The sequence below is a fragment of the Gymnoscopelus braueri genome, assembly GCF_963280865.1.
Source record: "Gymnoscopelus braueri genome assembly, chromosome: 22".
Taxonomy (NCBI): domain Eukaryota; kingdom Metazoa; phylum Chordata; class Actinopteri; order Myctophiformes; family Myctophidae; genus Gymnoscopelus; species Gymnoscopelus braueri.
Window position 1 is genome coordinate 33,228,042 of NC_137624.1, and position 25,703 is coordinate 33,253,744.

A 25,703-nucleotide genomic window follows, 5' to 3' on the forward strand; every position below is an offset into this window, starting at 1 on the left:
CGCGTGCGCAGACACACTCTCTGTCTCCCCACACACACAAACACACACACACACACGCACACACACGCACACACACACACACACACACGCGCGCGCTCGCACACACACACACATACACATGGCTTGATGCCAACAGTCAATAACAGATAACCTTACAGTGCTTACACAAAGGAAATATAATACCAAGCAAGATATATCGCACAATTCTGCAAAAGGCACATCATGAAGCAAAACCGTGAGCTTCAGTGTATATCAGTGATTTACAGTACAGTACATTGTACAGTACAGTGATGCTGTATAACATCTTGTACATTGTACAGTACAAGATGTCAGATCAGGAAAGCTTCCTCTGGAAATAGTCCTGTCATGAAAACTAACTTCTCAATCATTTGCATATTTGCATCCTAAATGTTTTGTGGATTGTAAAGTGTTACTCAAACATTTTCAAGTCAAGGACCCTCAAATGTATGTATTTGGTTGTGGACCCCCATAAGAAAAGATTTGTCAGCATGCATCTGTCAATACTGTCTTTTTTCTTTAAAAATAAAAGTTTACAGGCTAATGCATCGCGGAACAACACATTGTTGTGACCTTGTAGATCTGGCTAGCTGAAAATGGAATAGGTCTCATTTGTTTAAACTGTTCCTCATACGATTTACTTTATCAAGAAAATACCCAAATTCAGGTGAGAGAGTAGGCCTAGGCTAAAGTCAAAATGACATTATCTGTCTGTTTTGCCCACAGCAACCCAATTCAATTTAAATAATGTTATGAATTTATATTTTATAGCTTTTATTATAAATCAAATATCAATTATCTGTTCAGTTGTTATGTTTGTCTTTTGCTAGAGTAGGAGAGAGACAGAGAGAGAGACAGACAGACAGACAGACAGACAGACAGACAGACACAATGTGAGAAAGTGGATACATGGTCAAGGCCATACAGTACTTCACTAAAAGTATTACTGTTGTAAATTTAAATATCGTACAATGTGAATCTATTAATTGTTATCCAGAGGCTTAGGGGCTGAGCCCCCCTAAAGGTCTGGTCCTAGAATTGCCCCTGCTGGAGCTCAAACCCCATGGCAAAGTTTGCTGACAGCACCACCATCACTGGCCTGATGACCACAGACAATGATGAGAATGTACAGAGAGGAAGTGACACCATGGTGTCAGGATAACAACCTCCATCAGCAAAACAAAGGAGATGATAGTGGACTAACAGGAGGCTTCACTCTGCTTGCTACCATCTGGCAAACAGTACCAGAACCAACCACCACCACCCCTCAGGCACAGCTCCTATCCATGAGCCACAAGAACTCAAGACACTGTGCAATATAAAAACTTGAAACTTCTTTTCAATGGGGCCTCTGTTTTAGCCAGTGAAATACCACATTTTAGTGCTGTGGGTGCCAAGTCTGTTCAGGACCTCTTCTCAACACAGCACTGCCATCTGCTGGTCAAAATGCGCCACAACACTTCAACAATAACATCCAATATACAATATTAGCTACTTTAAACCTGGTGTCCCTATGTTGGGTATTTCATTGTAGGTGATTTTTCACAATTTACATTTATTTTTAAAACATTTTCAATTTATTAAACCATTTATTTTCAAATTTTAGAGAAACAAATTTGCTAAAATTGCAGATCTACAAGTTCACTACGTGTCGCATTACAACAGAAGTATATATGACTTAAACCCTGGATACTTTGTTGTTCAGAGTCACTTTGCTGTTTCACAGAATGATCACCCCAGAATAGGGACGCTAAGGTTCATAACACTTCATATTGTTAAATAAAGCATAATGAATCCCCAAATCCAACTCTGCATTGACTGAATACTTGTCCTCCATGTGTGTGAGTAAATATGCAAGGAGTCGGTCTTTGTGATAAGCTATAGTGCTGCCAGCCATGTCCATTTGCTATCACAAAGGCAGAAACGGAAGAGATAGGTTTACAGCTGCCTTTTAAAAATCTTTACAGAATCTGCCCACTTCAATAGCTGGCCATTAGCTTTCCCTCTCAGCAGATACATATCTACAGCACATCCAACACTAAATTGAATGTGTTTTGTCCCTTGCACGTCATTACTTCACAGTGTTGTCATATAGTCATGCTTCATAGAGACCCTGCAAGTTCAAAGTCCACATTAAGGGTCCCTGTTGTGAAACTGCTCTCTCACTGTTGTGGACTTAAAACCTTGTCATCTAAACACATTTTGTCTAACCACTTAAGCCCTATTTTATACATTATCATACGATGGTGTTGCACCCAAAAAATTGCTGATCTACGAATAAGCTCACAACGTGTCGCATCGTGTTGTGAGCTAGTTGATCTATTTTTGGAATTAAAAAAAGAAACGTTCACCTATACATGACTTGCCCAAAATAGGGACGCCAGGCTTGAAAGTGGTTAACATGATTCTTCCGTGTTAAAAGGCTGTCAAAGCACATACAGTATCTCACACACACACACACACACACACACACACACACACACACACACACACACACACACACACACACACACACACACACACACACACACACACACACACACACACACACACACACACACACACACACACACACACACACACAATAGTGTCAGACAGGTACGTTAGGATAGTCTGGGACAAGAGAATTTGACCTTTATCCTCCAAGTAATTGAGGGCCATGCAGACAAAGCATGCACACATGCAGACAAGGCATGCTTAATCCAATTCAGTAGCAAGTCCAGAGGTTGGCCTGAAATTGCCTTGGCTACCCCTGAAATCTGAATGAACACAAAGTTCCCATCCCAGAAATGCAATTAAATATTGGCTAATGTTATAAGGTCATGTACAATTAACATGTACATACATTTACATGTAAATGCTCTGAACAGGATGATAGATTGTGTTTGCTCTTTTGAGAGCAGAAGTGGTATAGCTCTGTCCACACCAAAGATTTGCAACGCAACTTGTTGCAACTTGAAACCAGTTGCAACAGTCTGCACTGACCCATTGCAGCCAGGTCAGCACACGTTTGGGGTTGTTGAAAGTTGTAAAGAGTTGCGTTGCAAATTATTGTTGTGGGACTGTGCAATATCCTTACGTTGTTGCCCCACACATTTTTAAAGAGGCTGGACGTAGGTCATTCTGCTACAAAGCTCCATTTGATTAGAATAATCTTCCTCTATCTCTTAGACTTAAATCCATTACATCCTTCTGTCGCTTCAGGACTTCCCTATATTCACATCTTGATACAACTTGTTTATGCTTCTAAATTGACTTACTTGTAGGGATATAAACACTGATGTATTTGTTACTGTTTAACAGCTGACGTGTGGTGGTTGGTGGGGTGGGTGAGCAAGCTTTCTGTGTGTGAATGTATACTTGTATTGTATGTATCTATGTCTGTTGTTCATGTTTTGATGGGACCCCCTCGGAAATGAGATGCTGCATCTCAAGGGGCTATCCCTTCAATAAAATCTGTGAAATCTGTGACTGGGCTTAAAGTGTTTGTTGCATCTCAATTATCTTAAATAAACAATGAGTGGTTAGATATGAAACAAGACGATGATACTTTCAACCATCCATGGCTATCCATAAAGGGTGCCATGAACACGTCCCCAGACCTTTTTTTCCAGCAGCCACACTGACAGGGTAAACAGGTGTTACTTACCACTAATTAAAGTCCCATTCCATTTAGTGTTGCAAAGCCAATACCAGCACCTTGACTATCTGCTTGACCAAAATGGAATGCAATCTTAACCACTTAATAAGACCTGCCGCTTCTACAGTACTTAATGCCTTCTTAATCAGTAGTTCTCACACTTCCAAGATTTTTCAAAAATGTTCAAAAATAGCAGATGTACAAGCTCGCAGCGCGGCACAAAGTGACGCGCTGTGAGCTTGTATATCTGCTATTTTTGAATAGCCAACGTATAAAATCTAAAATGACGCAGGTGCTTTCCCGGTTTCAATGGGTTAAGCGGCCCCTTTTCCAAAAAAAACTAACTTTTTGTAAAGATTTTTTTTTAATGTTCTTGCCTATATATGACATACCCAATATAGGAACACCAGGTTGAAAGTGGTTATTTAGTATCATTGGTAACACCTGTGTTTATCTTAATATTTTATCAAAGTGGCTGCTGTGAAAAAGGTATATTCAGTGTCATGGAAAATGTTACTTAGATAGGCCTATGAGGAATCTTACCAAACCGGTGAAGAGAGAACACAAAGAAATTAGCATTCATGCAATTTCCTAGTAGCAAGGCATGCTGAGACCTCAGAGTTTGGTAATGGCAAACCATTTCCCATCCACCTTTTAGTAAAATACTGCAAAAGAAACAAGGTGACGTAGTGTCATGTTCACTGGAATACAAATCTATTATGAGCAGGCAATCTTTCCAAGACGTACCATGACCTGTTTGCAGTCATGTTTAGGCTAAATTGTGACTAATAGTAATTTAGTTAATTCCAAATTATTTTCATAGTTCTCCTCCATGCAACATTCAAATCAATCTAACAAAAGCACAACTCAAAATCAACAAACACTTCAAGTCACATAAAACAAAAAGGTGGTGAGCATTTGGGTTTGAAGTGGACCATAACAACAAAGCCATACTTAATAATCTAGTGCTGAGTAAAACAAAGTTCCTTATCATTGAACTTTGGTCTCAACCCTGCTTTTACAGCCAAGCTGGGATCAATCCATTCCCTAACCCTGAGGGGTAGAGAGAGCTGTGATTGGTGGAGAGAGCATCACACCCATGTCCGTCTCTCTCTCTCTCTATCTCCACCCATAGCTCTCTCTACCCAGCAGTGAGTCCTCTTTTTAAAGTTTGGAAACTAGCCTTCGCTGTTTCACTTGAAGCAGAAACAGGCTCAAGTTGCACTCCACACACACACACACACAGGCACCCTCTCACACACAGGCACACACACAGACATCATCATGACCGATCAGGGTGTTTTTGACACCAACGTGGTGACCCTCACCAGGTTCGTGCTGGAGGAGGGCAGGAAGGCACCGGGGGCCACGGGAGAGCTGACCACCCTGCTCAACTCCATCTGCACGGCTGTCAAAGCCATCTCCAGCGCCGTCAGGAAGGCTGGCATCGCCAACCTGTGAGTAGAAAGAGTGAGAGTATTAATGTTATTAGCCTCGGATCAAGACTATCATCATAGATGCATTTGATCGATTTTGATATTAGCATATTATCAAAATCGATCACAAATACATCTATGATAGTCTTGATCCCAGGCTAAGTAGTAGTAGAGTATGATTGTAGCAGCAGCAGCATAGCTTTCATAGTTTGAAATGAGCAGATCTACAAGCTCATCGATCGCTCCGCTCAACAGCGACGCGTTCTGGGCTTGAGATCGGCGATATAGTTTCGTTTACACTACACACCGTCGTACGACGACGTATAAAACCCGGCTTTACTACTACCGCGAGGAAGAGGATATGATGGGAATTTGGGAAATGAAAGTTTTGTTTACTTTCAACCAAAGTGCTTATTATGACTTTCACTATGTTGGTTTCGGTATTATGCATGCTGCAGATGACCATTTAAAATTTCAATGGTCATATCTACAGCAGCATGCATTGTGTCAACTGTCAGGCTCAATTGTACGCTTTTTTTCGGGCGACGTGTCATTGCAGTTAAAGAACAGAACACAAACAGACTGAAGTTGTAATGAGCTTGAAGATCTGTTATTTTCGGCAAACGACACCGCCGTGCGACGAAGTGTGGATGCATCAACATCAAAGCATTAAACACTTGATAGCAGAATGTCAGTCAGTCAGTGAATGAATGGATGTTTTAAAAGGAAAACGTGTTTGTTTTGTTTGTTGTACTTGTAAGTTTCAGTCCATGGCCATGCAGTTTCTGTTTTGCTTGGCTGCTAGTTAAAGTCTTGCTTCTATAGTTTACTACTATAAGCCTGTGAAATATTATAGTAGAGTTTTAACTCTGAGCATTGTCCAAAGGTGAACTATGTGTACATGTGTTCAGACTGTAATCATCCAGGAAACAGAACATACTGTTACACTGTTTCCATCAGGACACGCCCCCCCACCCTTCATCATATGCACACAATGTATTACACATACATTTATAAAAAAGCAAATGTCATTGAATTTAAGTACCTCGTATATTTTATTATCATGTAAAAGGACATTGTCTAATCCAGTGGTTCCCAAAGTGAGGTCCGGGGACCCCCAGGGGTCCTTGAGGGGGTTCCAGAGGGTCCCCAGCCAAATGTAATAGCCTAATAATAAAGCATCAAAATCAGTTTAACCACTTTAACCCTACTTTATACATTGGCTATTTGAAATAGCTGATCTGCAAGCTTACAGATCGGCTATTCTTTTTTCCAACAGTCTAGAAAGATTTTTTTAATGTATTTTGAAACATTTTTTAGAACAAAACAAACATCTTCTATGGGGTTTCCCTGGCACCAAATATTTTCAGATGTGGTTCCATGACCAAATACATATTAATCTGGGGTGTCCTTTAACACATTGGTTCTCAAAGTGGGATCCGGGGACGCCCAGAGGTCCTTGGGGTGGTTCCAGGGGGTCCCCAGTAAAATGTGTTAATACACCATCACGGTCATTTTAACCACTTTATACATTTATAGGTTGGCTATTCAAAAATGGCAGATCTACAAGTGCACAGCGTGTCACTTCATGCCGCGCTGTGAGCTTGCAGATCTACTATTTTTGAGATTTTTTGAAAAATATCGAACATTTTGAATAATTTAGATTTTTTTTAACGCAAATCTTCTCTTCTAGGAGTCCCTGGCACAAAACCTTTGTGGATGGGGTTCCACGGCCAGATATATATCAATTTGGGGGTCCTTGGCACAAACATTTTTGAGCACTAACTGCTTTTAACATGTTTGAGAACCACTGGTGTAATGCTGAACTCTTATCTGTCCTCTCCTCTAACCCAGATATGGTATTGCAGGCAGCACCAACGTGACAGGTGACCAGGTGAAGAAGCTGGACGTGCTGTCCAATGACCTGGTCATCAACATGATCAAGTCCTCCTTCACCTCCTGTGTGCTGGTGTCAGAGGAGGACGAGCACGCCATTATTGTGGAACCAGATAAACGGGTATGTCTGCTAACTAACCCATGATGTGCACACAAGGAAATAAATTGTTACCACTGCCCTTTCGGATTATGTGCAACGTGTGCGTGTGTCTGCGTGCGTGCGAACGTGCGAATATTACTATACTTGTGACTTGTGAGGGCCTAATGACCCCACAAGTATTGTAGAATTTGAGAAGTAGACATTATGAGGACACATTTCGTGGTCCTTCCGATTCGTACTTAAGTTGCGTACCGGTGTCAAGCACTGAATATAGCTTGACACCACTCACAACAAGTTGTGAGCTTGTACATCAGCTATTTTCGGCTTTAGGGTTATTGATTCAGGAGTTATTATCTAGTTCAAAACAGTGGGTCGCGCACATCCACTTTGTTGCTGGTGCTGGACACAAAGTGACAGTTCAAAAGAATAAAAGTCAGCAGAACACGACTGCTACTAAGTGTTTAGCTTACTTTAAAACACAGAGAAAAAATGACATGGTACAACGTTTTGGCCACAGTTGGCCTTCATCAGGTTATTGATTGATATCCTCACAAGTATAGTAACACAGTAACACACTGTGTGTGTGTGTGTGTGTGTGTGTGTGTGTGTGTGTGTGTGTGCGTGTGCGTGTGCGTGTGGTTCAGTATCATGTTGCTCCTGTACTTCCTCAACACAGTGACACAGTGGTATTCTTTCTCTTAACTTCCAGGGCAAATACATTGTGTGTTTCGATCCCCTGGATGGCTCATCCAACATTGACTGTCTTGTATCAATTGGAACAATCTTCGCAATCTACAAAAAGGTTTGTAAGCCACAGTAGTTGAAAGTTTGTGATATTGCATGAAACAAAACTTTTAAGATTTAGTCAGCTATTGTTCACCATGTCTTACAAATAATCTGTGTAAATTTGACTGAACGTGACCGTAAGTTTAAATCAGAGGTTTTCAACTGGTGCTCCGTGGACCACTGGTGGTCCGTGAAGGTATTTCATGTGGTCCCTGGTTGTCCATTCAGTAATGTATAAACTGAAGATTTTGTTTTTGTTCATCATTGCATGTTGTTTTATTTTGGAGAAACTTAGTCATTTGGTATTTGTGTGATATGAGGACAGTGGAATTAAAAACATTATCAGTGGTCATTGGAGGAGGCTTGTGTTTCAATTCCAAAAGTACTTCAAGCTTTACTACAGAAGAGGATCAGCTCCACAGACTCTTTCAAGAGACGTGTATGAAACATAGTCCCTTGTGAAGTTCTGAATGAGTTTTCAGACAGTAAAAGCAAAATGTAATTTACCTTTTGTAACGATGTAGGCTATCTCAGTGAGAGTGGTATTGCCACACTGGCATACCTGAAGAATACTAGTATTATAGTATTACAGTATGTACAGGGCAAGGTTGGAGCCAGAAAATGACATGAGACTCTGTCCCTGACCACCACCACTATAGCCAAGAAAAGACAGACATGGACCACCTGTAAATCATGCCATGGACCATTAGTGGTCCATGGACCACTACTTGAGAAGCAGTGCACTAAATGACCTGGTGACCTAAGATGACGGGTCAATGAAGTCAGTTACTGGGAAGTCTGAGGTCAAGAAAGATCAAGATTAGAATCTCAAGAAGGGAAAGTGTCGTCATTATTAGGAAATGTGTTTGCTCACTCATAAATGTTTCAAATCAGTATAGTATCAGTTAACGTGAGTTAAATGTGGAAGGTTGGCTAAAGTGAGGAATAGATCAGTTTTCCTCTGTGTTTCTCCACAGACAACAGATGATGAACCGTGTGAGAAGGACGCTCTTCAGTCTGGCAGGAACCTCGTGGCCGCCGGCTACGCCTTGTACGGCAGCGCCACCATGATGGTGATCTCCACTGGCCAAGGAGTCAACTGCTTCATGCTGGATCCAGTGAGTCAAAGCATTATGTTAATAGTAGCTGGTATTGAGCCATAGAACGGCATTAGTAAAGGAAAGGCTGTTAAGCCGTTGGGCGCTCTGGAGAAACACAAAATGCTCTCACTATCAAATGGTGAATGCCTTCTCCAGATCCTTACCTTTAAATTCACCAAACCCATTTGGTGAATTAAACCATACTGAGTTTCTTCAAAGGCACTATATGAATTTAAGTCATTACACTAACAGTGTCTTAGCTGAACCAACGTCAACATTACTTAAACCACACCAGTCCCATGCCTAATCTTAACCATAACACAGCCTACTAACATGAACCAATTGCAAGCTATGCCTTCTGTATAACCAACTATGATTGCCTAACTAATTGTAATCTAATTTAAATGTTTTGAATTTGTTTTGCTAGTCTACTGCATATCCTCTATTAGTTGTCTTTGTGGTAACCGACAGGTTTCTCATGTGTGTTCTCCAGGCCATTGGTGAGTTCATCCTGGTGGATCGAGATGTTAAGATAAAGCAGAAGGGGAAGATCTACAGTCTGAATGAAGGATATGCACAGCACTTCTATCCAGACGTAACGGAGTACCTGCAGAAGAAGAAATTCCCAGAGGTGACTTTATACATAATAGAATTTAAATCTGGAACTTAAATTAAATATTGCACCCTTCTGTATATAGAAAGCAATATTTAATTTAGTTAACCACTATTGTATAGCCTACTCCCATTTACTTAGTTGACCGAGGTCCCCCAGGGCTCTGTACTTGGTTGGCTCCTTTTTTCCCCGTATACCAAATCTTTTCGCTGAAACTAGCACATTAGACTTGATTTACTGAACTCATGATACAAGAACTCATGGTATGTGAGAGCTAAACTCAAGTTTTTATTATATTTATAAATAAATGGTTCATCCATATTCAATTCAAGCTTTGAGCACGGCTGAACAAGTACATAAGAAATTGACCCTCACAGGCCCATAAAGGGTACATTTTTTAACTCTCAGTTAAATTACCACTCAGGCTTTTTGTTAGAGTCCATATTGTGTGAATATTATGAATTGGTCACAGTGGCTTATAAAGTTCGCTTGACATTGGTGTGTGTTCTTTGCAGGATGGCAGTGCTCCATACGGTGGCAGGTATATTGGTTCCATGGTGGCTGATGTTCACCGTACTTTAGTGTATGGAGGAATCTTCTTATATCCCGCCAACGTCAAGAGTCCTAAGGGCAAGGTGAAGTGCAACAACCTGCATATCATCGCTGTCGGGCAGAAACCTTAGTATATCTCCATACTTCATCTTTTTATGTTTTTTTCCCCATAACTTAACACCCTATTTTCTACTTTGTCGTATGACAGCAACGCACAAAAGTAGCAAAAAATCTAAGCTCGCAATGTGGCACGTTGTGAGCTTGAGGATCGGCTATTTTTAACTTGTGTGTTGACCTTTTAATGACGTACCCAAAACAGGACTGCCAGGTTTAAAGTGGTTATATCTGTGTTTGGGTTTTTATAAATACTAATGAAAAAAATACAGCTTGTGGCTAAATAGCAACTACATAGGATCCAATGGAACACAGAATTTTCCATTTCCTGGAGTAAGGGTTTTGAACATGACAAGGTTTCCACCTGACGGCGATGATTTAAAACAAATGAATGGCAACAATCTGTGTCTAGTATCCACTTTGCAGCTATTCTAGCATTTAGCATGTGTTGACTGTTTCCTCTCTGCTTTGTTTTCTTTGTGCGGTCCAGCTAAGGCTGTTGTACGAGTGCAACCCCATGTCCTACATCATCGAGCAGGCCGGAGGCATGGCCACGACGGGAGCCATGAATGTTCTGGATATACAGCCCACCGGCATTCACCAGCGCGTCCCCGTGGTCATGGGTTCCCCGGACGACGTCAAGGAGTACATCAGCATCTTCAAGAAACACAACCCCTGAAGCGTTCACCTCCGTTGATGGCAGTCGCCACAGCGCTGTTCAGTATAGGCATCTTAAAAAAACACAACACATGACTGAGATAATGATTCAATTTTCATTTTTGAAAAATTATCTTGGTTTCAGTTGGTGCTATCTGAACGGGTCAACGAACAACTTAGTGGTTGATGTAAACGCGCACCGTGGACAGGCTGAGTACTGGACAGGGTCGCTCTGACACTTTCTCATCTTCATAACTGCACTGATCAAGAACAGCAAACTGGAATGAAATAATGGGTCTGAAAGCCTGATTTATACTAGTTGCGTGCCGGTGTCTCACACAGATAGCTTGTATATCGGCTATTTTTGGTGCAAGACACGATACACAACTAAGTATAAATCAGGCAATAGATGCTAATGTTCAACCTCAACTATGCAGCCTCACACTGTGTCAATGCTAGGTGGCTGTTGCTGTGTCTTACTAGTGGAGATTGACCATGATTTTTAAATAAATTAAAACAAAAAAACTGCATCCTTCATATTTGTGTGTGTGGTGGGAGGGACATTAATGGCTCTTTTGAGAATCTGGTTGCGCTGATCAGAGCTATATGTCATGCGAAGCTTGGCCAGTTGGCCAATCATATCCGGATGTTATGTTTTGTGGCATTTTTCCTTTTGCTGTGATGTACAGCCACGTGCCCATTTTAATATAAGATGTCTTTTGGTAGTGAAGTGAAACAGGGTCGCTAAAGACTATGGATTCATTCATTCATGCTTGTCATGTGAAAATTCCCTCCAGGTTTTCGAAAATGACTCACAACTGATGGCTGATGGCCTATTTGCCCCATCTGTGACACAGATGAGTGACACCAAGTAGATCCGGAGATGGTAACAAAACATAAACCCTGTATAACAGACCACCCTGCCTGTAAATACATTCTCTAATAGTCTAAATCTAGTATGGGCCCATGTTTGTAGCTACCTGGAAGAACCGAAGCATAAACTGCATGTTACAGGTACCAGGCTGCAGCACCCATATCCTGAAATACAGGAACAAAAGGTGAGACAGGGAGACATGGCTTATCTTCACTGAATTCCTCTCAAAGGAGAAAACAGCATATGTGCTTCTGACTACAGTCCCTGGTGTAACCCACGGTCTCACACTGCCACCTAGTGTCAAAACTGCTATTTGAAATGAACTGTTTTGGTGTTAAAAACATTCACATACAAAGTGACAGAAAGGTCTCTCTCAATGGTGATCACACTTTAGTGGCCATTACACAAAACCTTACTCCAAGTATGGGATGAAATAATGTACTGATCTGAATGAGAACACATATATATAAACTGGTTAAAATCTTAATAAAAGAGGTACATGAAGTAAGAAATAAAGTTGAATATTTTGTCAAAAGTTGTGCTTGTTGATTGGAAACAGTAATAGCTGTAGCTACAGTACAAGGAGCCAGTCCAGTGCATCATGTCTACCTTTTTTATATTTAATAATGTTTTATGAAATATCCATCTGTTGCTCATTGAACGCTGCCACTGCCATCATCTGCTCTGTGAAATCAATGAACTTTTTGGTTGAATCAGCAATGAAAAAGCAGAATTAGGTTAATCAAATGTATCCCAGTTGAACTGTTTAGTGAAGGGCAAGGGCTACCTACCTACCTACCTACCTACCTACCTGCCTGACATACACTTTGATTTGCCTTTGTCATAGAGCTTACACATCTCAGACTTGTGTAAGGATGGCAATAAATAGTCGGTGGTCCAACACTGATATTTGCAAACTACTGGCTAGAATTACAACTAGCTCAGAGCATTCATGATCCCTGAAAGATTAACACCAACCGATTTGGGTGAGCCCTCAGGCAGAAATGTTAACATTGCACTATATGAACTAATGGGCAGATTGCTTAACACTACTGACCCATAGCCTCTATAGCACCATGCTGAGTCCAACATTTCTACTTGTTTTTTCTTTTTCATTTTAAACCAATCTCTCTCTCTCTCTCTCTCTCTCTCTCTCTCTCTCTCTCTCTCTCTCTCTCTCTCTCTCTCTCTCTCTCTCTCTCTCTCTCTCTCTCTCTCTCTCTCTCTCTCTCTCTCTCACTCTCTCTCTCTCTCTCTCGATTTTCATTTATAGTGACAGAATACAGGGTTGTAGTAGTATAGAATAGATGTAACAATTGAATCTTGAATATTGAATCCAACCTGGGTGCAGTTGGGTGTAAGGAGCAGCACGGCCACTGGGGAGCAGTAACAGGCTTTTAAAATAAATATATATTTGTACTGATTTATATTTTATTTCGCTTTTTCCTTTTTTAAGACATACTACAAACTACTAAAGACAGAAAATCAATACAAATATCCCACAAGACAAATAACAAAAAACACATAAAAGAATATATCCATGTATGCACACACCTGCACACGGCGATACATAGCCTACTTACAAATATACAAATATACAGTACTGCTCAAAATAATTAAGGGAACACTTAGTACCCTGACCCACTTTGATCCCTTAATTCTTTTGAGCAGTTTTTGTAAGCAGTATGTACACAGTTCATGAAAACTCAACTTATTATATAAGTTATTTTAAGTGCCTTAAAGGACAGTTCCTTGAGTGCTGGTATTCTAGTGCTAGTAAAGCATCATTTGCATTGCACATCTCGACCCAACAGACTTCACTCACTCAGTCCACAACAGGATCCCACAACCGAATACATGAATGTGCCACAACTACATAGGCCTACTTAAAGAGGTTTGAGGTTTGAGACCCCAAGCCAGCCTGCGGCCACCCCCAGGCCAGGTCCAAGGCCACAGAGGGGCAGACAGACGGCACGGCTGCGGCCAGCAGGACCAGTGGCGGGCACGCCGTACCCATGGGCCCCCCGGCGTGTGTCCACCGGCAGCACCCAGGCCCAGTGTGCCCTCCACTGGGCCAGCAAGCCGCCACAAGACCGCCCACACCGTGTGCCGCAAGGCCAGCAGATCATATGGGCCTCAAATCCGGCCCAAGACCTCACGCCTCCCCAATACAAGTTAAATATTTCCCCCATTTCAGTACAAACGCCTCTGATCTCTTTTGCATCCCGGAAGATAAACGCTCATATGCTGCAACCTTTCCCAGCTCAGCCATTCCTGCACAGAGGGTCCCCCTGACATCTTCCACCCCCTCCTTATGATCTGCATTCCCACCATAACACTGGTCTGGATCCATTCAACATCAGATTCCTTAGTTAGCGAGTAGCAGAGGATCACCCAACAAAAAGTCTAGGGCTGAAAATGAAGTAAATGTTCATAATGTCAAAAAAAAATATTATGTCCTACTTGGGAGCAATATTCTTGGATAATAGAACAAGACCATACAGCATAATGTGTGTAAAACTGTAGACTACACTTTTAGTCCAATTCTATGTAACCTTGAAGGAGTCCAGTAAAACCGATTGAGTATTTTAAATTGAATAAGTCTGATTCTAATGTCCCTAGATATTTTCTTAATATTCTGACAGATGCTATAAGGGATTGGGCGTAGTGACGTCAGAGTTAAGAGTCTGCCAACCTAGGGAGGCCAGGGCCGAGCTCATGCCTCCTTCAATGCATGAGAGCCAACTGACCTTCTTTTCACCTGACAGGGGAGAGTTTCCCTGGTTGGACGTAGCGTGTGGAAGGAACACGTTATTCCAACCAGTTCCCTTCCCCTCCATCAGGCGCCCCGGCTGGCCAGGGGGAGGCAGTATAGTGACCAGGATTACTGCATGTTTTTGTGAGGGTATCTACCCTAGGAGACACGGGGAGAACATGCAAACTCCACACAGAAAGGCCCTTTCGCCAACCCCACCTAGGGTATGGGCACTGATGACGCGGAGGAGAGAACACGCCCCCAGCGCCCATAGCTCTCTCTTCCATCTCTAACTTGTCGGTCGCTCTAATTTAGCAATGGTACGACGGTGCTACATTGTCGGATGCAATAGCAAGTGTTCAGACGTTGGACTTAAAATGCACGCATTGCCATTATCTGGAAGGGAGGGAACAAGTGGTGGATGTAAACGGCACCCAGTCCCCTCCCCTCCCAGTGACTTGTGGTGTTCCGCAAGGAAGTATACTAGGACCTTTACTGTTCCTGATATATGTGAACGATATGTCTTCAGCTTGCGATTGCAAACTGTTCCTGTTCGCAGATGACTCGGCTCTGCTGGTCTCGGACAGGGACAGGCTGCAGGTTGAGAAAACTCTCAGCTGTGAACTCGACACGATCCGTATCTGGCTCTCCGACAACAAACTATCATTACACCTGGGTAAAACTGAATCCATCCTCCTTGGGTCCAGTACTAACCTTAGCAAGGCTGAGAGTTTCACGATCAAAGCAGGTGATGATGTTATTACAAGAAAAGAAGAAATTACCTACCTGGGTTCCATCTTGGAGGCAAACCTCTCCGAAAGTAAAATGGCCGAAAGGGTGATCAAAACGGTCAACCAAAGAACACGCTTTTTGTATAGGATTGGCCGTCTAGTCAGTAAGAATACTTTGAAGATTCTTGCAGGGGCCCTCATACAAGGTTATTACGATTATGCATGCTCCACATGGTATCACAACACCACCAAGGCCTTAAAAACAAGGCTCCAAACATCCCAAAACAACCTAGTAAGGCTACTTCTTGGCCTCAATCACAAAACCCATTTAACCCCTGCTCATTTTGCTAGGATTGGATGGCTTAGGGTTGAGGACAGAGTACAGCAACTTACAATGGGCCTGGTCTTCAAGATCAGTGGTGGACAGTAACAGAGTAAATGTACTTGAGTACTGTACTTAAGTACAGATTCTGAGGATCTGTACTTTACTTGAGTATTAGATTTTTTTGGGCGGTGAAACCGCCCCTATAAGTGAGGTTTGGAAATTTGTACAATTATCTTGGGAAGTGAAACCGCCCCTATAAGTGAGGTTTGGAAATTTGTACAATTATCCTGCGCTGTGATTGGCCAATCACAATCTATTCAGGACTGTGATTGGCCAGTGTCACATGACACATGTGCATAGCCCTATATAAGAAACCATAACTTTAAAAAAAACATAACTTGGTTTTTTTAAAGTTATGGTTTCGTCCATCATAAAGAGTGTTTCAATAAATGTATTTATCTTTTGTACATGATTGGTTGACTCCATTCAGTATTGTGATTAGCTAGCAAGACACCGCCCACTTCACACAGGGTGTGATTTTTTGATACTTATTACTCTTACTTGAGTACATTTCCGAGACAAATATTTTACTTTTACTCGAGTACATTTCTAAGAAGGCTGTAAAGTACTGAGTACTTTTAGGTTGGATGTTTCTTTTTTCCACACTTCTGCTCTCACACTAGCATGTTTCTGGCTTCCCTCTCCGCTCGCCTCTTTGTTACATCTTTGTATGGTTGTATAGGAGTAAAGTATTTAGTTCTGGTTCCTCAGTCATTTCTATTTTCATTTAGGTGTTTCTGCAGGCTTTGTATAAGGTAGTGGTTCTACAAGCACATCAGCGCAGGTGGTTTCAGAGAGTTACTTCTCTGAAACAAGAGTTATGAGATCTACTTAAAGAGGCACTATGTAACTTTTTTTTAATGAATGAAATGTAATTTTTTTGAATCTGTATGGTAGAGTATATATAATACAATATAACTTATCCAATTGGGACGGTTATATTTTGTCTCCCTGCTCTTCTATTGAGACATTTAGATTGTGTCAAAGGTCATGTCTCAACAAGACACAGGATCTGACATGAATTGTGACCTGATGTGTCAGTATAGGAAATCAAAGGTTGTTTGTGGGGAGACTAAGCAAGTCGACTTGTCTGTCTGCCATCTTGTTTTGACAGGGTGAAGTTCACCGCTGTGCATGTCGGCGCCATCTTGTTTTGACAAGGTGAAGTTAACGGTTGTGCGTGTGGGTAGATATGAAACATCCTCTGCTCTCGTGCGTGTGGGTAGGTATGAAACATCCTCTGCTCTCATGAGAGCGTGTGGTCACAAAGAACAACATGTCTTGCAAACAACACCTGCCTCTCTGCAACCACCATCTCTGCAGGCATGGATGCCGATTTATGTTGGGTGGGTAGGGTACTCAACAACAAGTCACACACACATCAACCAAGTTTTAACCCCTTAATCAGAAATACCTGATGAATGTCAGTTGGAAACATTGCACTCGCAATAAAATACTTTTTTGCTGTAAGTGAAGACAGTGTGCACGATCATCATTCTTTCCTGTCTCATGCACTGGCTGCCTGCTCCTACGCACCTGTCCCAGTAGGTGTGCAAAAGGACCTTTTTTTTTAACTACATTTCAAGTCATACAATGTGATTACTGGCTGATGATGAAACCATAACTGGTATAAGGACTTTGCAGATTACAGGGAGAGAGTTTGAATGACAGAAATCTGTTCACAATAACACACGGTATCAGAGCGGGTATATCATGCATCCTGTGCAGGTTACAAAGCATCACACAATAGTCATCCGACCGACACATTTCCTGTGGATGCTCTGCTTTCTCATTGGGTGCTCGGGCTCCCCAGCACCCACAGGATTGGCGCTAATGTCTGCAGGTCTCTGCACAAACATACACTGAACAGAGAGAATGTTCTGTTTTCTATGTCACCTGTATGCATGCAGAATGAGCATGTAAGGTAATCACCAGATGTTACTTATAATCTGATGAAAAAATATGTGTAATCACGGTAATCAAAACGCCCTTCATGACAGTTACTCTATGCATTTATTATTTAAAAAAAATTATAGGACAGATGGCCGCAGTTTAAAGTTAGCTCCATGTCCTAATCGTTGAAGCTGAATATTATTTTATCTTGACAAAAAAGTCACAGTTGATGGCCCTGGATCTGAGAATTTGTACCAAATAGATTTTCTTTATAGTCCTTCCATCCGTAAACATCTAATCTCGGGCACTGCTGGTGTGAAACTTTGCACGCAGACTGCCTGTTGAGCCGTGGTGGACAGTAACGGAGTAAATGTACTTGAGTAGTACTGTACTGAAGTACAGATTTTGAGTATCTGTACTTTACTTGAGTATTAGATTGTTTAGTACATTTCCAATACTGTTAGGTTGGCTGCTTCTTTTTTCTCCCCTAAAATGTAATTGGCCACACTTCTGCTCTCACCCTAGCCGTGTTTCTGGCTTCCCCCTCCGCTCGCCTCTTTGTTACATCTTGTATGGGTGTATAGGAGTACAAGTATTTAGTTCTGGTTCCTCAGTCATTTCTATTTTCGTAGGTGTTTCTGCAGGCTTTTTTAATGAATAAAATGTTTTGTCTCCCTGCTCTTCTATTGAGACATTTAGACCGTGTCAAAGGTCATGTCTCACCTAGACACAGGATCTGACATGAATTTTGACCAGATATGTTAGTATAGGAAATCAGAGGTTGTTTGTGTGGAGACCAAGCAAGTTGACTTGTCTGTCTGCCATCTTGTTTTGACAGGGTGAAGTTCGTCGCTTTGCATGTCGGCGTCATCTTGTTTTGACAAGGTGAAGTTAACGGTTGTGCGTGTGGGTAGATATGAAACATCCTCTGCTCTCATGAGAGCAGAGGATGTGGTCACAAAGAAGGCTGTATGTCATGTCTAGCACTGAGAAAGGACCTAACCACATGCCTTGCAAACAACACCTTCCTCTCTGCAACCACCATCTCTGCAGGCATATGCCGATTTATGTTAGGTGGGTAGGGTACTCAACAACAAGTCACACACACATCAACCAAGTTTTCACCCCTTAATCAGAAATGAAGACAAGTGAAGACAGTGTGCACGATCAGCATTCTTTCCTGTCTCATGCACTGGCTGCCTGCTCCTACGCACCTGTCTCAGTGTGCAAAAGGACCTTTAGTTTTTTTTACTACATTTCAAGTCATACAATTTGATTATTGGCTGATGATGAAACCATAACTGACATAAGGACTTTGCAGATTACAGGGAGAGAGTTTGAATGACAGAAATCTGTTCACAATAACACACAGTATCAGCCCAGGTACTGTACATCATGCATCCTGTGCACGTTACAAAGCATCACACAATAGTCATCCGACCGACACATTCCCTGTGGTTGCTCGGCTTTCTCCTTGGGTGCTCGGGCTCCCCCGCACCCACAGGATTGGCGCCAATGTCTGCAGGTCTCTGCACAAACATACACTGAACAGAGAGAATGTTCTGTTTTCTATGTGAACTGTATGCATGCAGAATGAGCATGTAAGGTATTGTGTCATACTGTATCACTATGTTACTTATGATTTGGTGAAAAAATATGTGTAATCACGGTAATCAAAACGCCCTTCATGACGTTACTCTATGCATTTATTTATTTATTTTTTGTTTTTTATTTTTTAGAACAGATGGCCTCAGTTTAAAGTTAGCTCCATGTCCTAATCTTTGAAGCTGAATATTATTGTATATTGACAAAAAGGTCACAGTTGATGGCCCTGGATCTGAGAATTTGTACCAAATAGATTTTCTTTATCACCAAAGTACATTAAGAACTGGAATATAATTAATGTGATCTGAGTGCAGCTTTGTCACTGACAAAGCTGCACTCAGATCACATTAATTATATTCCAGAATTATATTCCAGAATTATATTCCAGAATTATATTCCAGATGTCCCCCTTTGCGTGGGACAGTCCCACATTTCCATGACTTTTCAGGCATCAAATTGAGACACATTGTGACTGGCAGGCTCCAGTGTACAGTAATAAATCAATGTGCAGGTGTTGAGAGGTGCGCTGATTGTTGCTGAAGCTCTTAACATGAGCACACAGCAAACTAAACTGGACCACACTGGACACAGCACTGTTCAAGCAGCACAATAATACATTATAGGGTAGGTAGGCTATACATATATATCTCCAGCAACATATTAATGAGCATAACTTGATCCGGACACTTTACGAGCCACCAAAATCATTCAAACAAATTATTTAAAAAAATTATTTTGAATATTTAGGATAGATATGTACACATTATAACCAAAATGTGCCACGGACATGTCTTGCACGGACATGTTTGTCCGTGTACGGACATGTTGATGACCCCCGTCTACTACAGAATCAAGTTAGAACACACAGTTATTTGCAAAAAAATGTATGCTTGTAGATCAAATCTGTTTGCGCAGCATATGTGAAAGTGAAAGTAAAATGGCAATGCTGTGCTTAGAGAGAGGTGAAGAGAACTCACATTTCATTTCATTGGATTAATGAAGTAATAAGCCTTACATACACACACACACACACGTGTGTTTGTGTGTGTATGTGTATGTGTACGTGTACGTGTACGTGTGCGTGCGTGTGCGTGTGCGTGTGCGTGCGTGCGTGCGTGCGTGCGTGCGTGCGTGCGTGCGTGCGTGTGTGTGTGTGTGTGTGTGTGTGTGTGTGTGTGTGTGCGTGTGTGTGTGTGCTTGTATTACTACTTGTGTAGCCTGCCCCAGCCAGTCTCATATCTGGTCTAGAGGGGGGGATTCAACATCTCAGAGAAAACATCCGTGGACTCCTATTGACGGGCGACGCCCACTGCACTCTGGTTGGTTGTGTAAATGAAAGGTTGACTCCCACTTCCTAATTTCAACAGCTTGGTCTAGGGCTTGGCTTTCTTTTTGAGCAAAACGCGAAGGAAAATAAAAGCCTGGAGATCGAGGTTACTACTTGTGTAACGCAGAAGTCAATCCCAGAGAATGTCTCCTCTTGTCAAGTGATTTTCTGGATCGCCGTTGTTCATGTTGTTCATTTAAACACAGGGATTGAATCAGTGCTGCGGGTTTTAACATAGTTTTGTGGCACAGGACGTTTATTTTATTGTTAAGAAGTTGGTGACATCGATGGAAATGCAGCCTCACAAGCAGCCAGCTGCTTCATTGATGTTAGTACTGGTGTTACTGGCCAACATGCCATATAACACTGCCATAGAGGACAAACAGAGTATGATTATGACAGCGGCAAAGGCAGCGACAGTTTATCTGACAAATACAGCGACAGCGACAGCGGCAGCGACAGTTTATCTGACAAATACAGCGACAGCGACAGCGGCAAAGGCAGCGACAGTTTATCTGACAAATACAGCGACAGCGACAGTGGCAACGGCAGCGTTCGGGGCAGCGGCAGCGATAGCGGCAATGGCCTACACTCCGATATCTTGTTATTTTAAGGAATGCTGCAGACCGTATTGGATCTCTTTCAACAAAACAGGTAACATTCATAATAACAACATACACCAATGTTTGGTTTGTTGAACACAGGTAACGTTAATATTGTTGAGAGTTAATTATATGCAGTGGGTTCCCTTGATTTTATTGGAGGCAGGTGAATAGTTTGGAATAAAGGAATAAAGTTCAGCTCGACCTTATTGCCTTTTTATCTGGACCTGAATCATTCCTTTTGGAAGATTTATCTGGCATTACAATGTTTATATTTAACGGTTAACTCCATATTTTCATAACAAGGTACTGTTTTCAATGACCCTGAACATTTTCTGTTTAATGAAGAGCTGGAGAGACGGGGAGACCACTGTTACTGAACAATAAGGTTGTGCGGTGTTATGAAATCTTGACATCTTGTCAGCCAAACCGTGTCACGTTATTATTGATTAAAGAAGCAGTACAGAGAATGGCAGTGCGCCAAATAAAAGCTTCATATTAAAAAAATCATATATAAAAGAACCACTAACCTAATCGAGGTTGGCTCCAGCTCAAGTGGGCACAAAGCGACCTGGGGCTGGAGGATAGCCAATTAGCCAGGAATGCCTTAGCTAAATCCACACAAGTACAAGTACAGCAGGGACAGTGCAAGGTGGAAGTCATGCACCGCAGCTGTAACCAACTACCTACTGTAGCAAAGAGAATGGTGTCTTTCCAAACAGTGGTGGAAAAAAGAGTTTAAAGACATGGTGAGCAAATTGGATCCATAGTATGAGCTGCCAGGTAGAAGGTTATTTCAAAGATGTCTATACCTGACTTAATGGCCGTTCATCCTGAGCACTATAACTATAACTATAACAATAACTATAACTATATCGTTCACCATTGTAATTATTTTATAGTTGGTGTGAACTCTGCCATCCACTTGGCCCTTTTATACAATAAAGTTAGAGAGGACGTGCAGGTGCTGGTGGCAGGATGTGACTTCTATTCACTGATGATTGTTATGATATAAAAGCCACTTTGGTATTGTGGAATGTGTATTGTAGGTCAAACATTATGCCTACCATTGCCTATACTTGGCAACACAAATGTTTAGTATTTTATTTCGTAGGCCGAGGCATCAGCGCCTGGATCCTGGAGTCCATAAAGTGCTGTTGTTTCTGCCATAATGATCTGTTCGTTTCTTTGAACACACTGAAAGGAAACTAAATGCTTTCTTTTATCCTTTAGCAATAGCAGCCTGTCTAAATGTTCATTTTGTGAAATATTGGCTGGAAATGTAATTTTTTTTTAATGGGTCGGCATTAACGGATCGGTCGGATCGGCCGTGCCGAACTCTAGATATGAGGGCAGCGTAGCAGCCTGAACTTCTTTCTTAAAAGGCAAATCAAGAAAAAAAAAATTCACAGGGAAAATTCAGGAAAAGTGAAGAGAAGTTTGAAGGTCACATGTCAAGTCTCTACCACACAAACTGATACAATGTTTGTAATCATGTTGATATTATACTTTGCATTCATTAGGTCTGGAGGCTGACCTGAAGCTCAAGCTGTTTGGGCAGCATATAGCATCACGCGTCATCGTGAAAGCTGTGTCTGGATTCATGAACGACGACAAGCGCAAGAAGCCCCTGGTCCTTTCTCTCCATGGCTGGACTGGTACAGGGAAGACCTTTGTCAGCAAACTCATAGCTGAGAACATCTACAAAGAGGGCGCAAGCAGCAAATTTATCCATTATTTCAACCCTAGACATCATTTCCCACACGCCAGTCACATTGACACCTACAAGGTATTGTAACATCTAGCTCTAGAATCAATAAATCCTTTTTTAGTTTTTGTTAAAAAGTTACTACGCTGGGACAACTGGTTCTTTCTGACTACACAGATACAATTGTTTGTTATCGTTCTGCATTTGTCTGTTGTTTATCCCCAGTCTCAGTTACAAGATCAGATCAGAGACGGTGTCATCAGCTGTGAGACCTCCATGTTCATCTTTGATGAGGTGGACAAGATGTCTCCTGACCTGATTGACAGCTTTACGTCCTTCTTAGATTACTATGATAAACTGGATGGAATCTCCTATCGGAAAGCTATATTTATCTTCATCAGGTGAAGACAAAACTCATTATTGTCTTAAAGGGATTCTAGGCAAGTTCAGTGATCAAAAAAAGAAAAAAACTGTTGTCAAACAGTTAGTACCATTGACTGACAACCCCTTCAGCCAGTTCAGTTCAGTCCCCTTCAGCCAATCAGTAGCTCCTTTTCCCCATCCCCAGCCAATATGACGCAGGGGGACTTTAGAAGGGGCCATGCCGAAAATAGGTTGCTTTATTCGGATATATACGTGTCACTGCCCGCCCCTGCCGGTTCTCTGAATTTACATTTTTAAATAGGCTCTGTCATGATTAATTGACCACATATATGAAGTTAAACAACTACATTCTATCCAAACGATATCTTAAAAGTAAATTCCGTGCCTCAAAAAAAGAAGTTTGAGAGCGTTTTAAAACCGAAAGTAAAAAGTAAAAACTGCCCACAGAAAACAATGCCGGCTCGTTCCATTTTTGTCGGCTGCACTCGGTTCCATTCGGTTTCACTCGAACAGTTCACACGGGCGCGCACATGCGTGCGTTTCATTTACGTCCCGGACACCCAGATGTCAAAACATAAACAGTAGGGAAAATACCGATTTCAGAAAGAGGACTGTGTTTCAATGCAGGAAAACACCCCAGCATCATTATATAGTGGCTGATAGAGGGGGAAAAATGCAATATATATATATATATATATATATATATATATATATATATATATATATATATATATAAATATCTTTAAATTTTAGGCTTAATGTTGCCTAGAATCCCTTTAGATAACAATTATTTCTTATCAGGGGAATCAACTGGTTGAATGAACACAAACTCTGTTAGAATTGCTGATGTGACATACTGTATTGGTTGAATTACTTATGTTGTAATTTACTTCTGCTAATTCTCTCACTGCCAACACAATCTCAGTGCTAGGCAAATAATAATTATTTCTATGGATGTGCCACTCTGTCTGCAAGGGTTCACTTATTGAGATGTATTAGTTGTTTCATTGAATGCACTAGGAACATTTGTAAATTCTATATTATTTCCTTTTTGTAATTCTGTACCTATGTGTGTGATAAAAAAAAGGGGGGGAAACTTAGGGTTTAAGTGGTTAAGAGAGTGGGGAAAGTCTTCCTCAGCTTTAATTCCAGTGTATGGATGTGTTTCTCATCCTCTGATGTAGTACTAGTATCAATCCTTCAAGCTTGGCCTAGTTACCATCACCAATACATCTTCTTTGTAATTATGAAAACAATCAAAATGAATGGTTCAGAAGGATTTAAATCCACAGTATCCATCCTTCCTTTTTATTTAGTACGCAAAATTACATAGTCTGAAATGTATCTAATTTTGCCCAGAGCAAAATCATGATTTACCCCCTGGTGTGCACAATAAAAAAATTACTTGCTTATTAGATTTGTTGTAACACACAATTGTGATTGTTTTTTTTATATTTTGTTTGTAATAGTAATGCTGGAGGAGACGGCATCGTAAACACAACTCTGGATTTCTGGAAATCAGGACGAGACAGAGAGAAGATTGAACTGAAAGACCTGGAAAAGAATCTTTCTGAGGCTTTGACCAACAACAAGCAAAGTGATTACATTACACATTAATACGTTACTGAAATGCCTATACTGTATAAAGAGAGGGACATTGTCATTAAAATTTGATTAAGCACATGAAACCAACGTCCCTATTCTGGGCATGTCATAGTAGGCATTCTGGAGAAAATATGCGAACATTTGCAGAAAATGTTTGTATTGAGGGGGATACATAAAAACAAATACTGACTACCCCCCCCCCCCCCTTCCCATGTATTTTTTTCAACCTCATGGTGTAGGTGGTCATGGCGGATTGGTAGTCAAGAACCTGGTGGACTTCTTCGTACCATTTCTCCCTCTGGAAAAGCAGCATGTTGTCCTGTGTGCTAAGGCTGTGATGAAAGACAAGGGCATACCAGCCCAATACGTGGCCGACAAGTTGGCCAAAGACCGTGGCTATTTCCCGGAGAATGAGAAAGTCTTCTCTCTCACAGGGTGCTTACAGTACAAATCAAGCTAGGTTATTATCTGTAACGTTCGACATCTGTTGGATAAATATTAAAGGGATAATTCTTCTTCTTCGGACACAACACCAGAGGAAGCTCCACTGATCTCATTCCCCCCAGATTCGGCACAAACATGGGGATGAATTAATTCTACTATCATGCCACAATGTGGAATGCCCTACCACCAGCCATCAAAACTCCCTACCCTCCTTCAAAACCGCCATAAAAGAGCACCTATATGCAAGTCTTCTAACTTGCCAAAATAAATTACCCCTATTATTTTTCTGTACTTTTACCGCTCCTAGTATTGATGATTTTTTGTATAATATTGTATGTCTTTACTGTATATGTCTTGATGAATTGAAGACCACAATGGAAACAAGCCCTCATGGCTTTATTTTGTATAATCCTTTCAGCATTATTGTATAACCCTTTGTAATTTTTGCAAACTGTTAATAAAGTATTCAATCAATCAA

The 25,703-nt window shown here is 41.3% G+C and overlaps 2 protein-coding genes across 2 annotated transcripts; both read left to right on the forward strand.

Moving 5' to 3' along the window:
- Positions 1-4,833: 4,833 nt before the first annotated feature.
- On the forward strand, positions 4,834-11,440 carry LOC308078063 (fructose-1,6-bisphosphatase 1-like). Its single transcript, XM_080419124.1, has 7 exons — positions 4,834-5,115; positions 6,949-7,111; positions 7,800-7,892; positions 8,854-8,994; positions 9,470-9,607; positions 10,105-10,224; positions 10,746-11,440. Exons 1-7 carry the CDS (start codon positions 4,943-4,945, stop codon positions 10,932-10,934), a joined length of 1,017 nt encoding a protein of 338 aa, XP_080275250.1. The 5' UTR covers positions 4,834-4,942; the 3' UTR covers positions 10,935-11,440.
- An 8,994-nt stretch (positions 11,441-20,434) lies between these two features.
- LOC308078769 (torsin-1A-like) lies at positions 20,435-25,703 on the forward strand. Its single transcript, XM_080420113.1, has 5 exons — positions 20,435-21,136; positions 22,608-22,873; positions 23,018-23,193; positions 24,646-24,773; positions 25,021-25,703. The coding sequence occupies exons 1-5, from the start codon at positions 20,770-20,772 to the stop codon at positions 25,239-25,241; spliced, it is 1,158 nt and encodes a 385-aa protein (XP_080276239.1). The 5' UTR covers positions 20,435-20,769; the 3' UTR covers positions 25,242-25,703.